The following is a 17,414-nucleotide window of genomic DNA, read 5'->3' on the forward strand; positions in this document are numbered from 1 at the left end:
CCGCCCGTGCCGAGCGAGGAGCCGGAGGTCGATACGTCGGCCGAGAGGGTGCTGATGTCGGCGATGACGGGGAGCGGGTTCGCGTCCGGGTGGCTGCGCGGGTTCTTATCATATAGGCAGTCGACGTCCGTCATCAGGAAGAGGTAGTCGGCATTGACCATGGCGGCCGTGATGGCGGATAGGGTGTCGTTGTCGCCGAATTTGATCTCGGCCACCGCGAGGGTGTCGTTTTCGTTGACGATGGGGATCACCCCCATTTTGAGGAGTTCCAACAGCGTGTTCTTTGCGTTCACGTATTGGGTCCTGTCGGCGATGTCGTTTCGGGTCAGCAGGATCTGGGCGACGGGCTGGCGGAGTTCCTTGAAAAGCCAGTCCCAGAGGGACATGAGTTGGCATTGACCTATGGCAGCAAGCGCCTGTCCTCGAACTTAGGCCATAATGTTGTACGAAGGACAGGAAGCCGTACCTGAAGTCTGGGAAGGTACTGGGGCTTCTTTTCAATGTCCATTCTGCGCAGACCCATGCCAATGGCACCAGACGAGACAATGATGACCTTATGGCCATCCTTGATCAATTTGATGGCAGTCTCCGCTATCAACGACAAGACCGAGAGAATTGGCTGATGGGTTATCTCATCCACAATCGAACTCGTGCCTGGCATGGTCAAACAAATCGTGGAGACATTTTATCACAGAAAGACTCACCGAGCTTGATCACGATCGTCAATTGTTTTGGCCCCTTCATTTTGGATCCCTTCAGGTCCGACATGATAGACAGTACAAGTTTCAGAAAGCGTTCCTAGATTTTTATGAGACATATTGCCGAAGAGCTGTGCGCCCTGCTGATGACAAAATTCGGTGGAGCTTGAGAGATTTCCTTGTGCGTCCCGGCCTAAAGGGTGGCCTGACGCTTGGAAACTTTACCCCCTTTCCACTTTTAGTCACAACAAATCATCATTTACCCTGTACGGACACTCACTCTTTCGGAACAAGGCAACGTCTCAAGATGTGTGTATGCCACTAGCTCGACAAGCTGTCATTCAGTGACCAGAATACCAGTCTCTTTACTCGATGTGAGTTAGCCCGGCTACATAGAGCAGTCTTCCGCCTCTGCTACATATAAACTCTATTTGTGCCCTTGCTCAATCTGTATGGTTGGATCTGAATTGTCCAAGAAGGATCACTGAAATGGTTCTATGCCTGTTAACCACGCGTTGTACATTTAGCAACTTCAAAAAATACTATCCCCTAAATTATCAACCTTGCCGCCGCTATCTCTATTGCTGTACCAAGACTCGTTGTCCCTTATTACTTCCTTCCACCTTCCTGCGCACATCAGACGCCACAATCCAGAGATGTCTTCAGTAGAAGTAGATGGCATCTTCTCCAGCCTTGAGCAGGCTCACTGGCATATCTTCCTGGCCCGTTAACTGTTCAAAGATCCATGGTGCTCCTGGACGAAGGCTTTGAGAGTATGGTCATCAGTTTGCATAATGCGTTGTGGGAAAAAGTATCGTTGTCGAGACTTGCCAACGTGGCGCAGCATTGCGGCCTTGCGAGCAGTTTTGCCGACATCCGTGGCAGACTCTGCAGAGCCACCGTGCATCTTCATGACGGAGGAAGATTCAATACTAAGACCAAACAGCTAAGACCAAACAGAAGCCGGGTCTGCAGACAGACAGCATTTTAAGCCTGGAAAAGAACTGCTTGCGGTGGGTTTTCAGAGTAGGAGCTTCGGGATGTGACGGTCGCTTGACGTTGAGAAATCCGTTTCATCAAGCTGTTGCTGATACTAAGACATGAACCAGCAACTATCGTAAGAGTTTGAAGATGGAACTTTGTAAGCCCAGTTCTAGAGAGATCATGTCGTCCTCGGCTAGCAATCGTCAAAATCGAAACGAGGCAGATGCTTCGGACGAGTTTGCACTCCAGCAGAGATGGTCGCATGTGATGGAGCTGTAGTATTTCTGAAAATGCAGTAAAAGCTCCGAAGTCCGTGTAGCTCACGTCTTTTCCACAGGCTTCGAGTAGTTAGCGTTCTCACTTGGCGTCGCAGCTCCAGAGGCAAGCCTCCTCTTCTTCTTATGACGGTTCTGTGCTTCCCCCATGCCAACAGGATACCTCTTGACATTCCCACATTGGCAACACGTCACGACCAGCACATCCGCACAAGGTTTCTTTCCTTCTCGACTCATGTTTTCAATCTCGCTTGTGCTGTTCAGTGTAAGTAGCCCGTTACATCTGCGACAAATAGATCGCTTTATGGATTGGGAAAGATGGATCTGTGACTTTTGCGAGATGGAACGCATTGAGGTGAGTAGTTGATGCGTCTGTGCTGAAGACCCATGGACCTTTTTGGGCGCTTGCGATCTCAGCCGAACGTCGGGCAGTCCTGTCTTGCTCTGGTCTGCCTTAATGGGAGCGATGTTGGGCTCCGATCTTTTACCTAGGTGCAAATGTTCTTCTGGCTGCTTAGGCCCAAGTAGATTGGTCTTGTCAACCTCGGCTCTTTCTGGATGCGCATCCTTCGCACTGAGCTCAGCAGCCCCGAGATAGACCGCGGCTTGATAGAGATAGGAAATGCGCGAATGTAGATGCTTCTGGGAAATGCCAGTCACATTTCCGGATCTGCTAGACTTGCCGGCTTTGACCATAATGTCACCGACGACCAGACAAAGTTGAATAGGGCTAATTAATCTTGTCAACACCTTCTACATATTGGCGAGATTGGGCGTTAATGCTAGAAGACGCTAATAGGCATCACCCAAGCACTCCGTACTACGTAGTACAATACTAGTACTAGTAGGCAATAAGTATTTATAGCTCACTGCTAACGAGAAGCTTCTCTTGTTGCCGCCTCACACAAATCACTTTGACTGGATACCCTTTCCACTTTGAGCACTAGTGGCTTGGTCTGAGGGCTGTTTTAAGATCTTAAGTTACTAGCTCCGGGATCCCAATACTTCTGCATGGTACCGTAGTAACAGCAAGGGGGATAGGTTACATCTGTGTCGCTGGTATTCCGTAAAGAGTCCAGTCTTCTATTGTGGTCAACGTCCAGCTGAGTATGGTGAGTCCAAGTCACTTCTCTATTAGTATGTCCTATTACTACGCCCTTGGTGCAAGTCTTTCCGTGCTTCCTTTCATGAGCTGATCACCGTCTCTGTTCTTCTCTCGTTTTAATGGCATCTTATCAATATGAGCGTCTTCCACACGACGGATCCAGTATCCGGCTACTGAGACTCTTGCCCAGTCGCAGTTCTGAAAGCCCGATTGACTGTAAAATATTCCATTATGATACCAAGAACGCGGATCAGACTGCTTACGAGGCATTGTCCTACACATGGGGTGATACTCCTGAGACAGTGGATATTCGAGTCAATGGCTACGTCTTCCCTGTAACAGTGAACCTCGAAGGTGCTTTACGCGCATTGCGAAATGCTGATAAGCCCAGAATTCTATGGGTGGATGCGATATGCATTGACCAGTCCAACACCAAGGAGCAGGGTGAGCAAGTAGGTATGATGTGGGATATCTACCAGACTGCAGATCGTGTTGTGATATGGCTTGGTCCAGAAGAAGGCGACAGTACTATAGCCATGGAAAGTTTTGCTCGACACGAAGCCCAAACGAAGATTGCAGCTCGTAATGTGAGGTCGAGAAAGTGGGAAGACCGCCGAGATATCGGTCGGTGCGGATGCGCTGCTGGAGATTTCAACTCACACCCTCCAAGGATTGGTGTCCAGAATCTACTTGGGAGACGGTGGTTTACACGCATATGGGTAAATTCGAGCCGGGATTCAAACAAATGAACTGGAAGACTCATACTTACTCGATCTATAGGTTCTTCAAGAAGTTGCGGCTGCAAAGTCTGTGTTGGTAGTCTGTGGTGACAAGACCGTTAGCGGCAATGACTTCTATCATGAAGTCATGGCGGTAGCCTCTTTCTACGGGAGTTTCCAGAAGCTCGTGCAAAAGATACGTCCAGCACTGGAGCTGATGAATCAGTCCACCCAGAACTTAGAGACTCGCTCATCGTCATTGATAGAGCTCATTGAGAGCTTTCGCACTTGGAATGCTAGCAAGACACTTGACAAGGTGTACGCGTTGCTAGGTATTTCTTCCGATGCCCGCAGCGTTCCAGAGCTACAACCGGACTACACGATATCACAAGACGTCCTAGCCCAGAAACTTGTGCGGTTCGCCTTTCCGAATTCCGTGATCAACCCGCAGTCGACATCTCAAGACGAAGTTGTTTTTGAAATTGAGGGTCTCTTTCTTGGCACAATCGCCGGTGAAAACGGTTGCCTGAGCTTCAGAGATGACATCGAGAGCGGCAGATGGTGGGCGCTTGACACAGACAAGTCACATCTTCCGGATGAAGTACTAGACTCGGTTGCTTCGGATTTGCTTCAAGATTCATGGAGCATTCCGGCAGTGAATGAGAGGCTACTCCAAAAGGGCAGTCCTGTTGTTCTATTACGGGGTGCATCCCGGCCGACAGTTTTGCGCCTCCACGGAGGTCATTATGCTGTGGATATGCTGGCTACACCGGAGCCGGTATATGAGGTTTTTTATCATCGAAAAGACGAGCAGATGACGTGGCCTGTAGCACTTAAAGCTCTCGCCGCTGCATCGGACAGACTTATTAAACTCAAGCTTTCATGGGACCCCTTTCGACAATTGTCCCCGTCGGAAGTCAGCAGATATACCCCGACAATACACAACGTGCTAACACAATGGGAGGCCCGGATGGAGTCACTTAGGGATGCCGCCGAGATCGAAGGTGGACACAGCCATGATTGTAGAACTACAATGATGTTCTGGACCCAGTGTGAACTCCATAGAGAGGAGATCGAAGCGGGCACCTGGGAAGGTATGATGACCCTTCATGAAGCAGCCTACCGTGGATATTATGGTACGGTCAAGCTCCTTCTTGATTCGAACGCGCAAGTAGACGGTCAACCCAACGGGCTCAACGTCACGGCGCTGCATCTGGCAGTTGCGCAGGGTCACGCGAAGGTAGTAAGGGCGCTGCTAGAGGCAAAAGCTACAGTTGATGTTGTGGACCAGGACAATTCGACTCCATTATCTACTGCAGTTGATAACAATAACTACGAAATATGCCAGATGCTCTTGGATGCAGGCGCGGATCCAGACTCACGTATAGTTGACAAATATTACCCTCTCTTCACCTGCGCCATCAAAGGGTACGCCAACATCGCCCGCGCTCTGTTAAAGGCAGGAGCAAATGCGACTGCCGTTATCGAAGACCTTGGCTCTATGTCAGGCGCCACACCACTTCATTGCGCCGCCGAGATGGGGCATAACGACGTTATCGAGGCTTTACTTGCCGCGGGTGCTCACGTCGATGCTCGCACGACGATTGATATCACCCCCCTCCACCTGGCCGCAAGCAACGGCCATCCCGACTCGGTCAAGCTACTCCTTGATGCTGGTGCCGACATTAATTCCAAAAACCGCATTGGCATGACACCACTGGATTTTGCGGCCTATCATGGTCATGACGAGACAGCTGAGATGATATGGAACGCAGGAGGAGAAATATATGAACTACCATCAGCTGAATACAAGGAGTATATTGCATCAGGCGAAGATCAGCATCATGTCACAGTATCAGGCGAAGATCAGAATCATGGCATAGTATTAGACGAAGATGAGTGGGAGGACATTGACGAGGAATCATTTGTTTAAGTAACGTCCTATACGGTTGCGTGCAACATGGGGATAGTGCGGGGACGATGAGGATCACGGAATCGGAAAACAAGCTTCTTGTACGTACTCAATTACTAATTTTTTCAAGTTCTCGGCATCGGTTGTTTTGGACCTCGCGCCTGTTGTCCTGCTGTTCCCCCTTGCCGTTATCTGGATAGACATCTATTACCGCACCAAGGAATTTTTTATGGCTTCAAGAAATCAAACGAAATGCTGCCTTCTTCGTCATAAATTTAATCCTCACACCCGGAATCTTGATCTCTCCAAATTCTCTTTCCACTTTGAAACCTGAACACACGTGACTGTAACCTGAGCGATAAAATAAGCAGCCCTGAGAGCCATGGCTGTGCAAGGCTGTTCCGAGCCTGCTCATTGCGGGTCGTGACGCAAAGGCTCTATGTACCCCACCGGTCGTACATGTTTATCCAGGACTTATATCTTTACAGCTCCGCTGTCGACGCGCCGCGTCTCCAAGTAGCAGAGATTGTCGTTTTCCATGGTCCCGGCTTTGTGAATTCTATATAGCAGTCTTGTACATACATTTGCCCATCAAAAGGGGCTCAAAGTTAGCACATGCAACGCTGTGATTCATTCGCCTGCCGTTCTGATAAAACACAGATATTCCGGAGCATCCCATCAAACATTTGCCGCTCTTTTTTGCTCAATCCAAAGGCAAACCCTTTCGTGATACCCGCCAATGACGACCCAGGGTGTAAAATGAAATAGAAATAGAAAATACAAGTATGCCTGAGCCTTGGGACATACGAAAACCTCGTGTCCCAATTTCTAATTTTCATTCTAGCTTTTTGTAACGATGTGAACAGTCTCCTCCCACAGAGAGACGTATTCTCAATGAGAATCCTCCTCATCCCGAATACTGAAACCCAACAGTACCATTCCAGGGTTCTGGTTCAGGACTGCTTCCGCGGTCCTCGTATGGCCCATTGTCAGACACTGACTGTTCGACCGAAGTCGTCGTGGGACATGCTAGGCCGTACAATTGACCGTTTGCAGGTTTCCAGTCAAATAAATTGCTTGTGCCGCCGTTGTCAGGATCATCGCCATCGGAGTACGCCTTGCCTTCCTCCACCGTAGAGATTCTCTCCCTTGTGCGAAAAGGTACACCTTGCTGCCTCTTCTCAGCTTGGTGAAGTCCCATAGCGAGAATTGCTACTCCAATGACAACAACAAGACATTGTATGATAGCGTCCAGATCATGCCACACGGTAACTGAGGCATAGGAAATCCAGACCAATAACAACGAACTGTACATTGGGTCCCCCTTGGTCGCTTTCACCGAAAGCCAGCCTAGACTCAGTAGATACACCACACCGATCCAATATGAATCGCTTGGTATCGACGAGGGTTCGGATTCTTGCTGAGCTAGTGCGATGGGGAAGCAACACAGTGCAGAATAAAATGCAACAAGCGTATGGAGGATGCGCAAAAATTTGGTAAAGGGAAAAATCCGTCGATTGCTTCTGCTAGAGTTGGGACATGATCAGTCTCGTTCTTTTGTACTGCTACTTGAAGTACGCACCTGGCGGTTATTTTCTGCATTTTTTCCATAGAGCAGTCGCTGTGGTCGTTTTTGGATTCCACGTCAAAAGGTTGTAAGAGTGTTTCACCATACTGCAGCGATGACATGCCACAGGGGCTGTAAATTGTAAGTGAGAACCGAAGCACTGACAATAACTGAGCTGGCGGCATGAGATTCCTGGGAAGATGTCGTCCTGGCGGTAAAAGCGTCCAACTTCTCAGCATGGGCCCCTCAGGAGGTTTTCGTTCAGGCAGTGCAGATTCCAGGCATCTCATCATGAACTTCTCGAAGCGTGGCCGCCCAAATGACGAAGTCAAAGTGCATGCGTGTTGTTTATCCAGATCTCCATGGCTCCCTTGTGCGTTAGGGTAGACAGTGACACTTTTCCAGGACACAAAAAGCGCGAAGTATTCAACCGCATTAGGCGCGAATGGAAGGGTCCATGGAAAAGAAGTAGGAGGAGAACTCAAAAAACCGTCGCCAGTCCTAGCGGCAGCTGAATCCGTTGGCTCTTCTTGCTCCTGCCGTTGCACAGAAAGTCCTGGAAAATTTGGCTTCCATAATGAGAGAAGTAGAGAGGCTAGATCTTGGAGGAAAATTACTGGGTGCTTGGTGGCTAGTCTGCCCAATGGTATGGACGCTGATGGATATTGTTCAGCCAGGAAGAAGCCTTGGTGGTCGCCCAACAGGGTGAGGAGGAGCGCGATGGATGCTTCCCATTGTTCATTGGTAAGTTTGCTTGAGGGAGTTGCTTGCTGCTCATCAACCTCGACGCATACTTCTTTCGCCGTATCCAGCACATGGCATATCGCCATCAAGCTGTTTACCAGCTGTTCTTGGGTGGTTGGACGGGTTTCAGGCAGTGGCAAAATCCTCGGTACCAGATTTGATGCCGCTGGGCTGGGGCCTGGTGAACCAGCAGCATTTCCTAAAAATCGACCTCCGCTAGCGAGAGACTGTGATGGTTGGTGTGATGCAATGGGACTAGAATGAGGTGTGGTGAAACCGTCTCGTTTCTGATGGGACTTCAGTAATGTGCTCCGCTTAGGTGAAGCCACGGTTATAAAGGACAAACCTTCCACAACGCTAACCATTGACGTTGGACGGGTGAGCCGAGTCCATCTTCACGGGGAAGGTCGGAGGACACGATGAAGGTCGGAGGACTCGGCATCGAATTGCTTCTTATCATCACGAAGAACTGCTAGATGTGAGCATGTCGAGTGTTCCCCTAGACGTAATTTGCCAGAGACAGAACTAACTTTTCATGTCCTTCAAAGCGAAGATGTTGCGCAGCACCTAGGACTTGACAAGTAGATTCCGAAGCTGTAGACACCGACCGAGATGGCTGTGATTTAGTCTCAGTGAGTCCCCATAGTCTTGAGCAGATGAAGGAGTTGGTGGTGTTTTTATTTCATCATATCACAGCTTTGCATGACCACGTCGTACGGAGCGAATCATGTTGCTGGCCATACCTTGGGCAGATCTAAAGAGTGAAGCAAGCGTTTCGCAGATGGAGATACGACGACCGAGAGGGTTGGATGACAGGTCGTGTTGAGACCGCGCAGGGCAGGGGGATTGGCCCTGTTTGAATAAATGTTGTGTCTTCTGAACATCTTTCCCTTCGCCTCATGTCTCATCAAGTGATGGAGTACTGTGAACTAGATTAACTATGGAGCAGTTAATATCAAATGAAAACTTACGTAGTAAAACGCAAGCAAAGCGTACTTCAGGTCCACGTCAAAGGGAGCCACCAAAGCAAGCGTTCAGTCGCGGCTCTGTGGTTGCCACATTTCCAGTGTGACTCACGGAGTAGCTGTTGGGGCTTGGATTGAGCATTGCTGCCCAACCTCAGGAGCCCAACTTCAGGGTATGATCATGGTTTACTCCCTGCCTCGCCCCGCTTGAAGAGAAATCAGCGAATAGCCAAACCAGAAGATCTGTCGGTGTCAGCTGAATACACCTCGTAAGGCTCTACAACAATGAGGCGATGCAAATGAAATGGGTTCATTTCCTACTACCGCTCTGATGCTCTGGTCGTTCTCCCTCCTTTCTGGGAGCGCTAATAGCACAAGTTGTCGTGTCTAAGATTGCCGCATCATTGTTCGAGCCTCGCCTTAGCCTCATTTTCGGAACTATTCTCAGCATTGTCAGTCTCCATCTTTATCACTACGGAACAGCATTAGAACAGCATTAGTACACAAATTCAGATCTCATTGGGGGCTGAGCGATGAGGACGCCGCTTGTGAAGGTTGGGCCAGTGAGGGGATAAAACGGAAATGGGTTCAATTCCTATTAGCGCTCTGATGTTTAGTCATTTTGCCTCCTTCCTATAACCATGCCTTCAAAGTGTCCGCGCAAAACGGATCCAGTACCCCTGCACAGAACTCATATTATCTGAATGCAAGAATATCATAATTGGCAGTTGTTGCTTCATTCCATCTTATGGACATAGATACTGCCGTGATAAAATACGCGCTCGTCCAAGGGAGCAAACTTGTCCATCATTTATATAATGCCCCCACGGGCGCGATTTAGATGTTGTCGCAGCTCTGACCCTGTGCCAGACTCTTCAGCGCTGCAACTCACCCGCCAATGTCCGTCAGGTCGAACACGAAGGAAAGAGAAAGAGGTGAGGAACCGAGAAAGGCGCCGCGGCCGCCGCAAACCGACCCTTCGACATGGATCTGTTGCGCCTGCAACATTGGTCTAGCTGTCATTGCGAGCCAGTATCGGAAGCAGCACAAAAAACCGCATTCGGGTACGCGGATGGACCTGAGACCGTCATAGACCACAGCTGAATTTAGTGGCAGAGGAACTAAAGCATGAGCTCAGATGGCAGTTGGAGGGCAACTGGGTATGTCTTCTCAAAGAAATTGCATTGTATAAATGCTTCCTTGACTTGCAAAGCCTCTCTCTGAAACTTCTTCGCAGCCGGGTTCTTTGCTCGATCCCCAACCCGTTGTGTTCCTTTGCGTTTCTGTTGCATGGGGGATCGTCACTATTTACATCCTGAGACGTCACGAGCATCATTCTTATCAGAATCATTTTGTCGCTGTGGGAATCGCAGTATCTGCCTTTGTTGGGGTGCTTACCTTGGTAAGCAATGAACTGCCATCACATCTGGCTGTCACATATACACCCCTTTGGATCTCTTTCGTCATGGTATTAAGCCTGATATTGCATTCGTTGTTGGCTGGCAGGTAGTCGGGGTATGGATGAGGTTTTCTGGTGGAAAAGCCCGGCACTGGACAAACATGGGGCTGGAGCTGTGGAGATGGTGACGCGTGGGAGAAAGAGAGTGGCCATGGTTGAGAACGGCAAAAGCAGTAACTTTATGGAGCTTCTTATTCTATACCCCAGGAAAGATCAGTCTGTGCTTTCCCTTCTCCTTATACACACGGGTTTGGTGTATCAATGAGCTGTCAAGTTGAATCCGTCGAAGCTGCATCAAGTGGCGACTCTTCTGTGTTTCTGCTTCAGCTTATCACCACTTGTGTGCAATTTGATGATGATTGAATGGAAACATTTGGAATTAGTATTTTCGTTAACCAACTTGTCATTCATGTGGGCAGGAAACTCATAATAGCTAACCAGAGGTCTTCAGTTCCTAGCCATAATTCATACCAGCAGCATGTAACCTTGTGCACCTCAGAAGCAGCTTCTACAGACTTACGCGAGGAAACCGTACACAGATATGGAGTCATTAGTGTCATTTACGGCTGAAAATTGGTGCATGAATTGGCTTTCTATAATTTTTATACTTAATAAATGCGACAGTCGTCATCCATACACTCCAAGCGAGATGCTGCGTCAACGAGGTCTCTGAGCATATTTTCTGCATCGTCGTTTCTGCCCTGTTTTATCAGCAATGTCTTCAACTCCTTCATGCTTGATTTCGTCAACCCACTGGCGGGTCCCAAGACTCGGAGACGCTTAGTAGCGACCTCACGGAGAAAGGGTTCAGCGTCGTGGCCGCCAACCTTCTGCATGAACATTGACCACCTCCGAAGAGCTGCGAGCCGGTATGGATGGTAGTCAAAAAACCGTTTGTCGATTCGATCTATTGCGATACTCATCACTCCCAACGCTTCAAAGTTTCTATTGAGATTATAGAGGACCCGGGCAAGCGTAGTCAGACACATGATCATTTGTGGATCGTTTGGTTCGAGAATGCGCTCCGCAGTTGACTGTACTCGTTTTAGAATCTCCTCGCCTTTTTTGAGTTGGTCAGGATCACTGTCGCCGGCTAGGTACCAGCCTAGATTGTAAAGGCATACTAAGGTTGAAGGGGACTCCGCACCCCAATATTGTTCAAAGTCAGCATAGACCTGCTCTAAGGCAGTCAGGTAAGACATATTTCTAATTCCCAGTCTGCACACGATGTCGATCTTAAATCCGATTATGAGAATGATCGACTTCTTCTCAGGCAGACCGCTCATCGATAGCGCTGTAGCCTTGAATCTTTCAAGGAGGTCATTCGCGAAGTCAGGGTTCCCATGAGACTCTATTAGTGCCATGAGGAGCTCCAAGCTTGTCAAACATCTTTCGTGGCGACAAGCTATCATCTTTCCGAATATACTGGCTGCAAATCTCATGGCTGATTGTGATTCATCGTGCCGACATTCATTCTTAAGCAGCCAGGAATTTATGGACCACGCGAGGAAGTTCTTGGGGTAGTCCTCAGCTGGTAGTTCATCGATGCTTATAGGTGAATCTTCATGAAGTTCGTCCTTGGTATGATGCAATATATGATCTTGCGGATGTGCTCTCTCCTCCGGAGTATTTTGTTCCAAGGAGAGTGGGCTGTTAACAGCATCCATCGCAATCAAACCAGGCGTGCCACGGGTTTCACCAGGCTGCGGCGACGATATTTTCCTGCATATGCCAAACCACTCATGTAGCATAGCCGGCGATTTTGTGGGATCAATCAAGTGTCCGGCGAACTCATGAACAGTGCTTGTAGGATATGCTAATTGGTTAAGCATGCCCTGGTACGGCAAGTCATCATCGTGGTCAAAGTTCAATTCGGCCGTATGGAGATTGTGATTTCTATTCGTGGGAGATACAAGAGTGCTTTCGCACCCGTGCAGCTCTTCATACTCATAAGAACTTTCAACTGTCGTTGCCTCAAATTCTGCAGGTCCTGTTGCCGATTGGGTCTGAGTGGCTGCAAGCAACAATTCATTACGCGCCGAACTTGGGGTCCAACCACTAGGATTTGTCACAGGACTTAGCCCTGGTTGTGTCAGTGAGGTCGAAGATCGCGTCGTGATAGTCCACTCGGGCATACGTAGTTCTACATGGGACGGTAAAACCTCGGATGAACTGCTTTCTGCAAGAAGGGAATGCTCTGTAGTCTTCTTTCTCTTCAAATAACTGTCGACTTTCACCCAGGAGACGGGCTGACCTCTGATGTAAACTTGACCAGCGTGTCCATTTGGCCCTGCCTCCCGAGACAACCTCAAAAGGGCCACGACGTCGTCTTTCCTTAGATTGCGCTTGATGTTCCATTCCCTGACTCTGTCTTTATAGACCTTTTCTCTGCAAACCACTTAGCTCAAGGCATCATAGAGTTTATTTCAACCGGGCCCACGAACGAGACATCAACGCCGAACTCTTGGCGAATAGCTGTCCTCACGTCACTCAACGGATTCTTGTCGATAAGGTACATCTTGGTAATGCGCTGGCGGTGGGGATCTAAGAGTCTCCCTGAGCCTGCTTTGGCTTTGGGTCGACGGCGTGGAACCGTCCTCGATGCCATGCCTCAGCAATCGATGCTTTCCTCCTGTGATTGCAAGACAAGGATAGTAAGTCTAGGAGTGGGCGGGGTCTACATATATCCCGCCGACGCCCTTGCTGGCATTGAGGCAAACAAGATGTCAGAAGCTTCCATTCCTCATAGTCGCCCATGTGGAAAGAGTTGCATCATCGCAACATGGAGAAGAACGAGGATTGGACACGCCATTCCGAGTTCCGGACCATTGACTGAGGTGGCGCCCATTGTACTCGAAATTTATTCGGCAAAAGTGCAAACCTGATTGTAAGCAGCAATATTGAGAGGCTCTCTAGGCGTGCTGGCTGGAGCCAGGGCCAAGAGCCGACAAATGTACTCTTTAGTACTATGTACGTACGGAGTATAGGCCAGAAAGTAGTCCAGGCTTGGTTAGCATAGCGGAACGTAGTCGTACTTATGAAGTTCAGTTTTGAGTTTGCGAGACCAACGTGAATGGGTGATAAGTAAGATGCAAGGCGTTTTTGAACAACCTGCGGGTCTCCGTATTCTCACAACGCAGTTTTACTAATCTCACGACGATGTAAGGATAAGCGGGGCTCTGTTCATACAACGACCGAATTAGAAAGGTCAGACAGACTCCCGGTCAAATGCTCAGACAGCGGCAATCTGCTGTGTACAGTATCCACTCCGCGGGGAAGCAGGGGGTTGGAATGCCTCAATTAGCGCTCTCGATCTTATTGATTTGATGTTGCCACAAGTCTTGCATATCAACGTCTTCACTCATCTTCTTCGAGAGAGGACATCATCAAGAATAGGCTGATCCAGATATTCTTAGATAATATATCCTAGAAGCCTGCTTATTGAGAGGTTGTTGTGAGAAGTTTTCCAGGTAGTTAACCTTATTTGAGCTTAGTTTTTGCGATATGCTAATTGAGGCATTGCCCGCGGGGTGGATAGGCTATTGAGTACTGCCACCATGAGCACTGTTATTGGATGTCGTCCTCGAGAGTCGACAGAGATTTCACTGGAAGAACAGAGGAAGACACGCTTGACATTGGCATAAAAATACGTATTTCGCAGGTAAATCTAGCCCAATTGTGCCACAACAATCTGCTCCTTTTGCCTGTTCCCTTGCATCGTCTGCTTGACCTTGCCCCGCGCTGCTGATTACTCAGAAATGAGCCTTTCAGCAAGCGTTTTGCGCTTTCATGAACCCAGTGTGCTTCTTTTGTCGCTGTGGCGCCTGATTCGGTCATCTGTGTACCCTATTGCAAGTATGACGGCTGACCTGACGGCTAGACCTGCCCCTAGTCATGTCTGAAGACCTTTTTATCCTTCTCATATCCTCTCTAAAAAGTAAGATGTATACTTGCTCCTTATGATTTTCTGCTTCGAGGCAGGTGCCTTCTTTCATGGCACTCTGCTGCACCAGAACGATAGATAGAGCCTCAATTCAGTATGGAAGTCAAAACTGGCAAAGTCCAAAATGACAGCGTGCAACTCTTCAAATGCGTTCACAAATCTTAATTCAGACATGATACTCCCGAACCGCCTGCTCGTCGAGCATCTTCTGCAACTCTTGCGCAATATACATCGCAACACCGTCATCTGCTGCAAACCATCTAAGCCTAATGGTTAAAGCCTCCTCCAGTGCCTCAAAAGCCCCAGACAATCCCAAAAAATGGCGTAGATTCCCCTGAAGGCAGAGAAAACGAAGACGGACTCTATCCCTGTCTCTTGCCCCCAGCGTCAGAGTTTCACAGAACGTCAGCCCTTCCTCAACAAGCCTTGCAGCTTCTTCATAATTTCCAAGCTCTGCGTGAAGAGACGCCACCATTATTTGACTATCCATGAACCAGAAATTATCCGCTTTACGCATGGAACTCTGATTTCGGTATGACTCGTACATCCTTTCAGCCTGTCGAAGTGCTCCAGTGTAGTCTCCCTTATTCGAGCAAATGTTGTTCAACACACTGGATGCGTATATGGTCTCAAGGCCCATTGCTCCCATTCTCACAGTCAAAAAGTCCAATCCCAAATGCAGCATGACCTCCGCAAAGGGGATGATCATCTCAAGTGAGCGTGACATGGCCTGAAGAATCACGAAGAATGGATGGGAAGCTGAGCATGTCGTAACTGTGGCTCTACACAGAGAACCTATAAATTCACGAATGGGTTGCGCCAGATTTCTTGCGACAAATCCCGTCAGCGATGACATAACGGTGGAAAGCAAATTTTTATCTCGGTTTCTCAGAATTTCAGAAAGGGTATTCTGGACTCTGATTAGAGCCGCCTGTGCCGAAGCCTCGTATCCATATATAGTACTAGCGATAATAGTTTGGCTATCATTCTCAAAGCTGATAAGGTGCTGCACATTGCTGTAATCTTGATCCATGCACATCTCATAATGTTCCCTCGTACTGCGCAATATCAGTTCGAGATCTCGTAGAGAGCCAGGCGAGGTGAGCGGAGGTAGTAGGATCGGCCGGACCCAGTTCGTCTGACCAGAGCGATTCTCAGTGCAATGATTACTCGGGTCACAAACTGCTCTTGTATGCGGAGAAGCCAACGCTTTCGTAGGCGCCAGACTCGCATCCAGGAAAGGTAAGGGTCCAGGTGACGAGGGAGCTGGAGTTGAGTATCTCACGTCTGGTGGTGTACTGGGGACAGGTGAGAGACGTCCAGGCTGAACTTGTCGTCGCTTCCAATACCTTTCCACTTCATGTGAAGGTTTCACCCTTCCTCGAATTGTGAAGATGGTTTCTTTCCCTTGCAATTTACGGGTTGCCAGCTTCTGACCTGCAAACACCATATCAGATTCCTGAAAGCAAAGTCAGCCTCGATTTGTCTGATGTTCAAGGTCGTGTACTTTGTTGTTCTTGTCAATTTTCCAACGCCGGATACGGCGTTTATATTGAGGTATTCTATCAAGGTTAGATATGAGTGAGGTTCTCATGAGGGTAAAATATTCACGTGGCATAAAATCCTCGTTGCGCAAAGGTCTCGCGGATTTCCCGAAGCGGCATATCCTCCTCCCTGTAGAGGTTGGTAAAGGTATTGCGAATTTCTTCCCATTCCTCAGCCGTATGGATGTCCTCAGAAAGTGGCTGACCGGTGGGTGCTGGATGTTTTTGCATTTTCAGGATTGGACAATAGGGTGTCTGTATTAGGCTCTACAGATGTGAAAGTATGGGTCATCGAGCAGACATATATACCAATTTGCTTCCGATAACATCCTCGTCCATGCCCAGCTGGACATGAGACAAGGCTACGGTTCCTCTAAGCCACCGTACAAACATTCGACAAGGATACAAAAGTATCCTGCATCAAGCGCATTGATTGGCCGCCTCAGATAAACAGTTGTACTTTCGTCAAGAAATTGCCTGATAGGGTAAGTTCATCACCACGTGATATTGCTGATCGACACATTATAACAAAGGGTCTCTCGGTAGAGGCTGAGACCAAAGCCTGATGGTCAGAGATAGGACAGATTCTGGACAGGTTGCCCGCTTTGGTTTCTCGATCTTTCTCGTCCCCTGACTCCGCACTTTCGTTTACATCGTGGCTGGTTGGATCATGCAAGTCATGCTGCGCCCTATGGTCACATCTCTCGGGCATGACTTAAGGACCAATTGGCGTCGGGCTATTATCACCAGGAAGGGAGACTGAGAGGGCAATTTGAGCCAGGTTGCTCTTGCGTTATCACCAGTATGTAGCTAAACCTTGAACGGCGAACAACAGTACTCGAAGGCAGCTCAAAAGTACGCACGGGTGACTCCCAACTAATAAACCCGTATGTCTTCCAGACTCGTATGACTTGTGCAGAGAGAGCCATACTGTTGTTAAGGTCGGTGATGTCGCCCATCTCGGAACAGGCTCTTCATTTAACTTGCCCCTAAATTTGGAACTAGGTGGGCTCGATCATCCGAAGTCTGGAGGCTTAATTCCAGAGAACTTTGGGGAGTAGTACACTCCAACTTCCCGGGTTGAGATCCTTTGACCACACCAACAGAAGTACGCTGATCCAAAGACCATCATTTGATGTTGGAGTAGGAAACAAGTGAATGCATAAATACAAGAAAGGCGAGTTAGATCGACCACAACAGCCTCTCCGAAAGAGACATGCAAGCACCGATCTAGACCATGAGGTGTCTCCTGCTGCTCAATGGTTCTATTCTTTTAATAGAGTGCTGGGATGCGACTCGAATCATTCGAACTTGAGGTCCTCTGTACTGACCTCAATACATACTCCTTCAGTTCCTCAACTCAATGCAAGAGAAGCATGACAAGCCTTTCCAACGCCATGCCATGCCATGCGCAATGCTTTTCGCTTCGCTCAATGTACACCAAATTCATAAGCCAATCCGTACGGACTGACAAGAACTGAAATCCAACCCCTCACAAT

At 48.6% G+C, this 17,414-nt stretch overlaps 7 protein-coding genes across 7 annotated transcripts; 1 reads left to right on the forward strand and 6 right to left on the reverse strand.

Annotated features, from left to right (window-relative positions):
• Positions 1-108: 108 nt before the first annotated feature.
• Positions 109-768, reverse strand: EPUS_04008 (uncharacterized protein; the record flags this gene model as incomplete). The annotated part of the gene is made up of 3 exons (XM_007806870.1): positions 109-303; positions 467-654; positions 705-768. 3 exons carry the CDS (start codon positions 766-768, stop codon positions 109-111), a joined length of 447 nt encoding a protein of 148 aa, XP_007805061.1.
• Positions 769-1,425: 657 nt separating this feature from the next.
• On the reverse strand, positions 1,426-1,611 carry EPUS_04009 (uncharacterized protein; the record flags this gene model as incomplete). The annotated part of the gene is made up of 1 exon (XM_007806871.1): positions 1,426-1,611. One exon carries the CDS (start codon positions 1,609-1,611, stop codon positions 1,426-1,428), a length of 186 nt encoding a protein of 61 aa, XP_007805062.1.
• A 391-nt stretch (positions 1,612-2,002) lies between these two features.
• EPUS_04010 (uncharacterized protein) lies at positions 2,003-2,653 on the reverse strand (the record flags this gene model as incomplete). Its single annotated transcript, XM_007806872.1, has 1 exon — positions 2,003-2,653. One exon carries the CDS (start codon positions 2,651-2,653, stop codon positions 2,003-2,005), a length of 651 nt encoding a protein of 216 aa, XP_007805063.1.
• Positions 2,654-3,181: 528 nt separating this feature from the next.
• Positions 3,182-5,714, forward strand: EPUS_04011 (uncharacterized protein; the record flags this gene model as incomplete). The annotated part of the gene is made up of 2 exons (XM_007806873.1): positions 3,182-3,781; positions 3,843-5,714. The coding sequence occupies 2 exons, from the start codon at positions 3,182-3,184 to the stop codon at positions 5,712-5,714; spliced, it is 2,472 nt and encodes an 823-aa protein (XP_007805064.1).
• Positions 5,715-6,600: 886 nt separating this feature from the next.
• Positions 6,601-7,008, reverse strand: EPUS_04012 (uncharacterized protein; the record flags this gene model as incomplete). The annotated part of the gene is made up of 1 exon (XM_007806874.1): positions 6,601-7,008. One exon carries the CDS (start codon positions 7,006-7,008, stop codon positions 6,601-6,603), a length of 408 nt encoding a protein of 135 aa, XP_007805065.1.
• A 4,028-nt stretch (positions 7,009-11,036) lies between these two features.
• EPUS_04013 (uncharacterized protein) lies at positions 11,037-13,036 on the reverse strand (the record flags this gene model as incomplete). The annotated part of the gene is made up of 3 exons (XM_007806875.1): positions 11,037-12,511; positions 12,566-12,816; positions 12,873-13,036. 3 exons carry the CDS (start codon positions 13,034-13,036, stop codon positions 11,037-11,039), a joined length of 1,890 nt encoding a protein of 629 aa, XP_007805066.1.
• Positions 13,037-14,537: 1,501 nt separating this feature from the next.
• EPUS_04014 (uncharacterized protein) lies at positions 14,538-16,146 on the reverse strand (the record flags this gene model as incomplete). The annotated part of the gene is made up of 3 exons (XM_007806876.1): positions 14,538-15,830; positions 15,879-15,933; positions 15,983-16,146. 3 exons carry the CDS (start codon positions 16,144-16,146, stop codon positions 14,538-14,540), a joined length of 1,512 nt encoding a protein of 503 aa, XP_007805067.1.
• Between the last annotated feature and the right edge of the window lie 1,268 nt (positions 16,147-17,414).

The sequence above is a fragment of the Endocarpon pusillum genome (genome assembly GCF_000464535.1).
Source record: "Endocarpon pusillum Z07020 unplaced genomic scaffold scaffold6331, whole genome shotgun sequence".
Lineage (NCBI taxonomy): Eukaryota > Fungi > Ascomycota > Eurotiomycetes > Verrucariales > Verrucariaceae > Endocarpon > Endocarpon pusillum.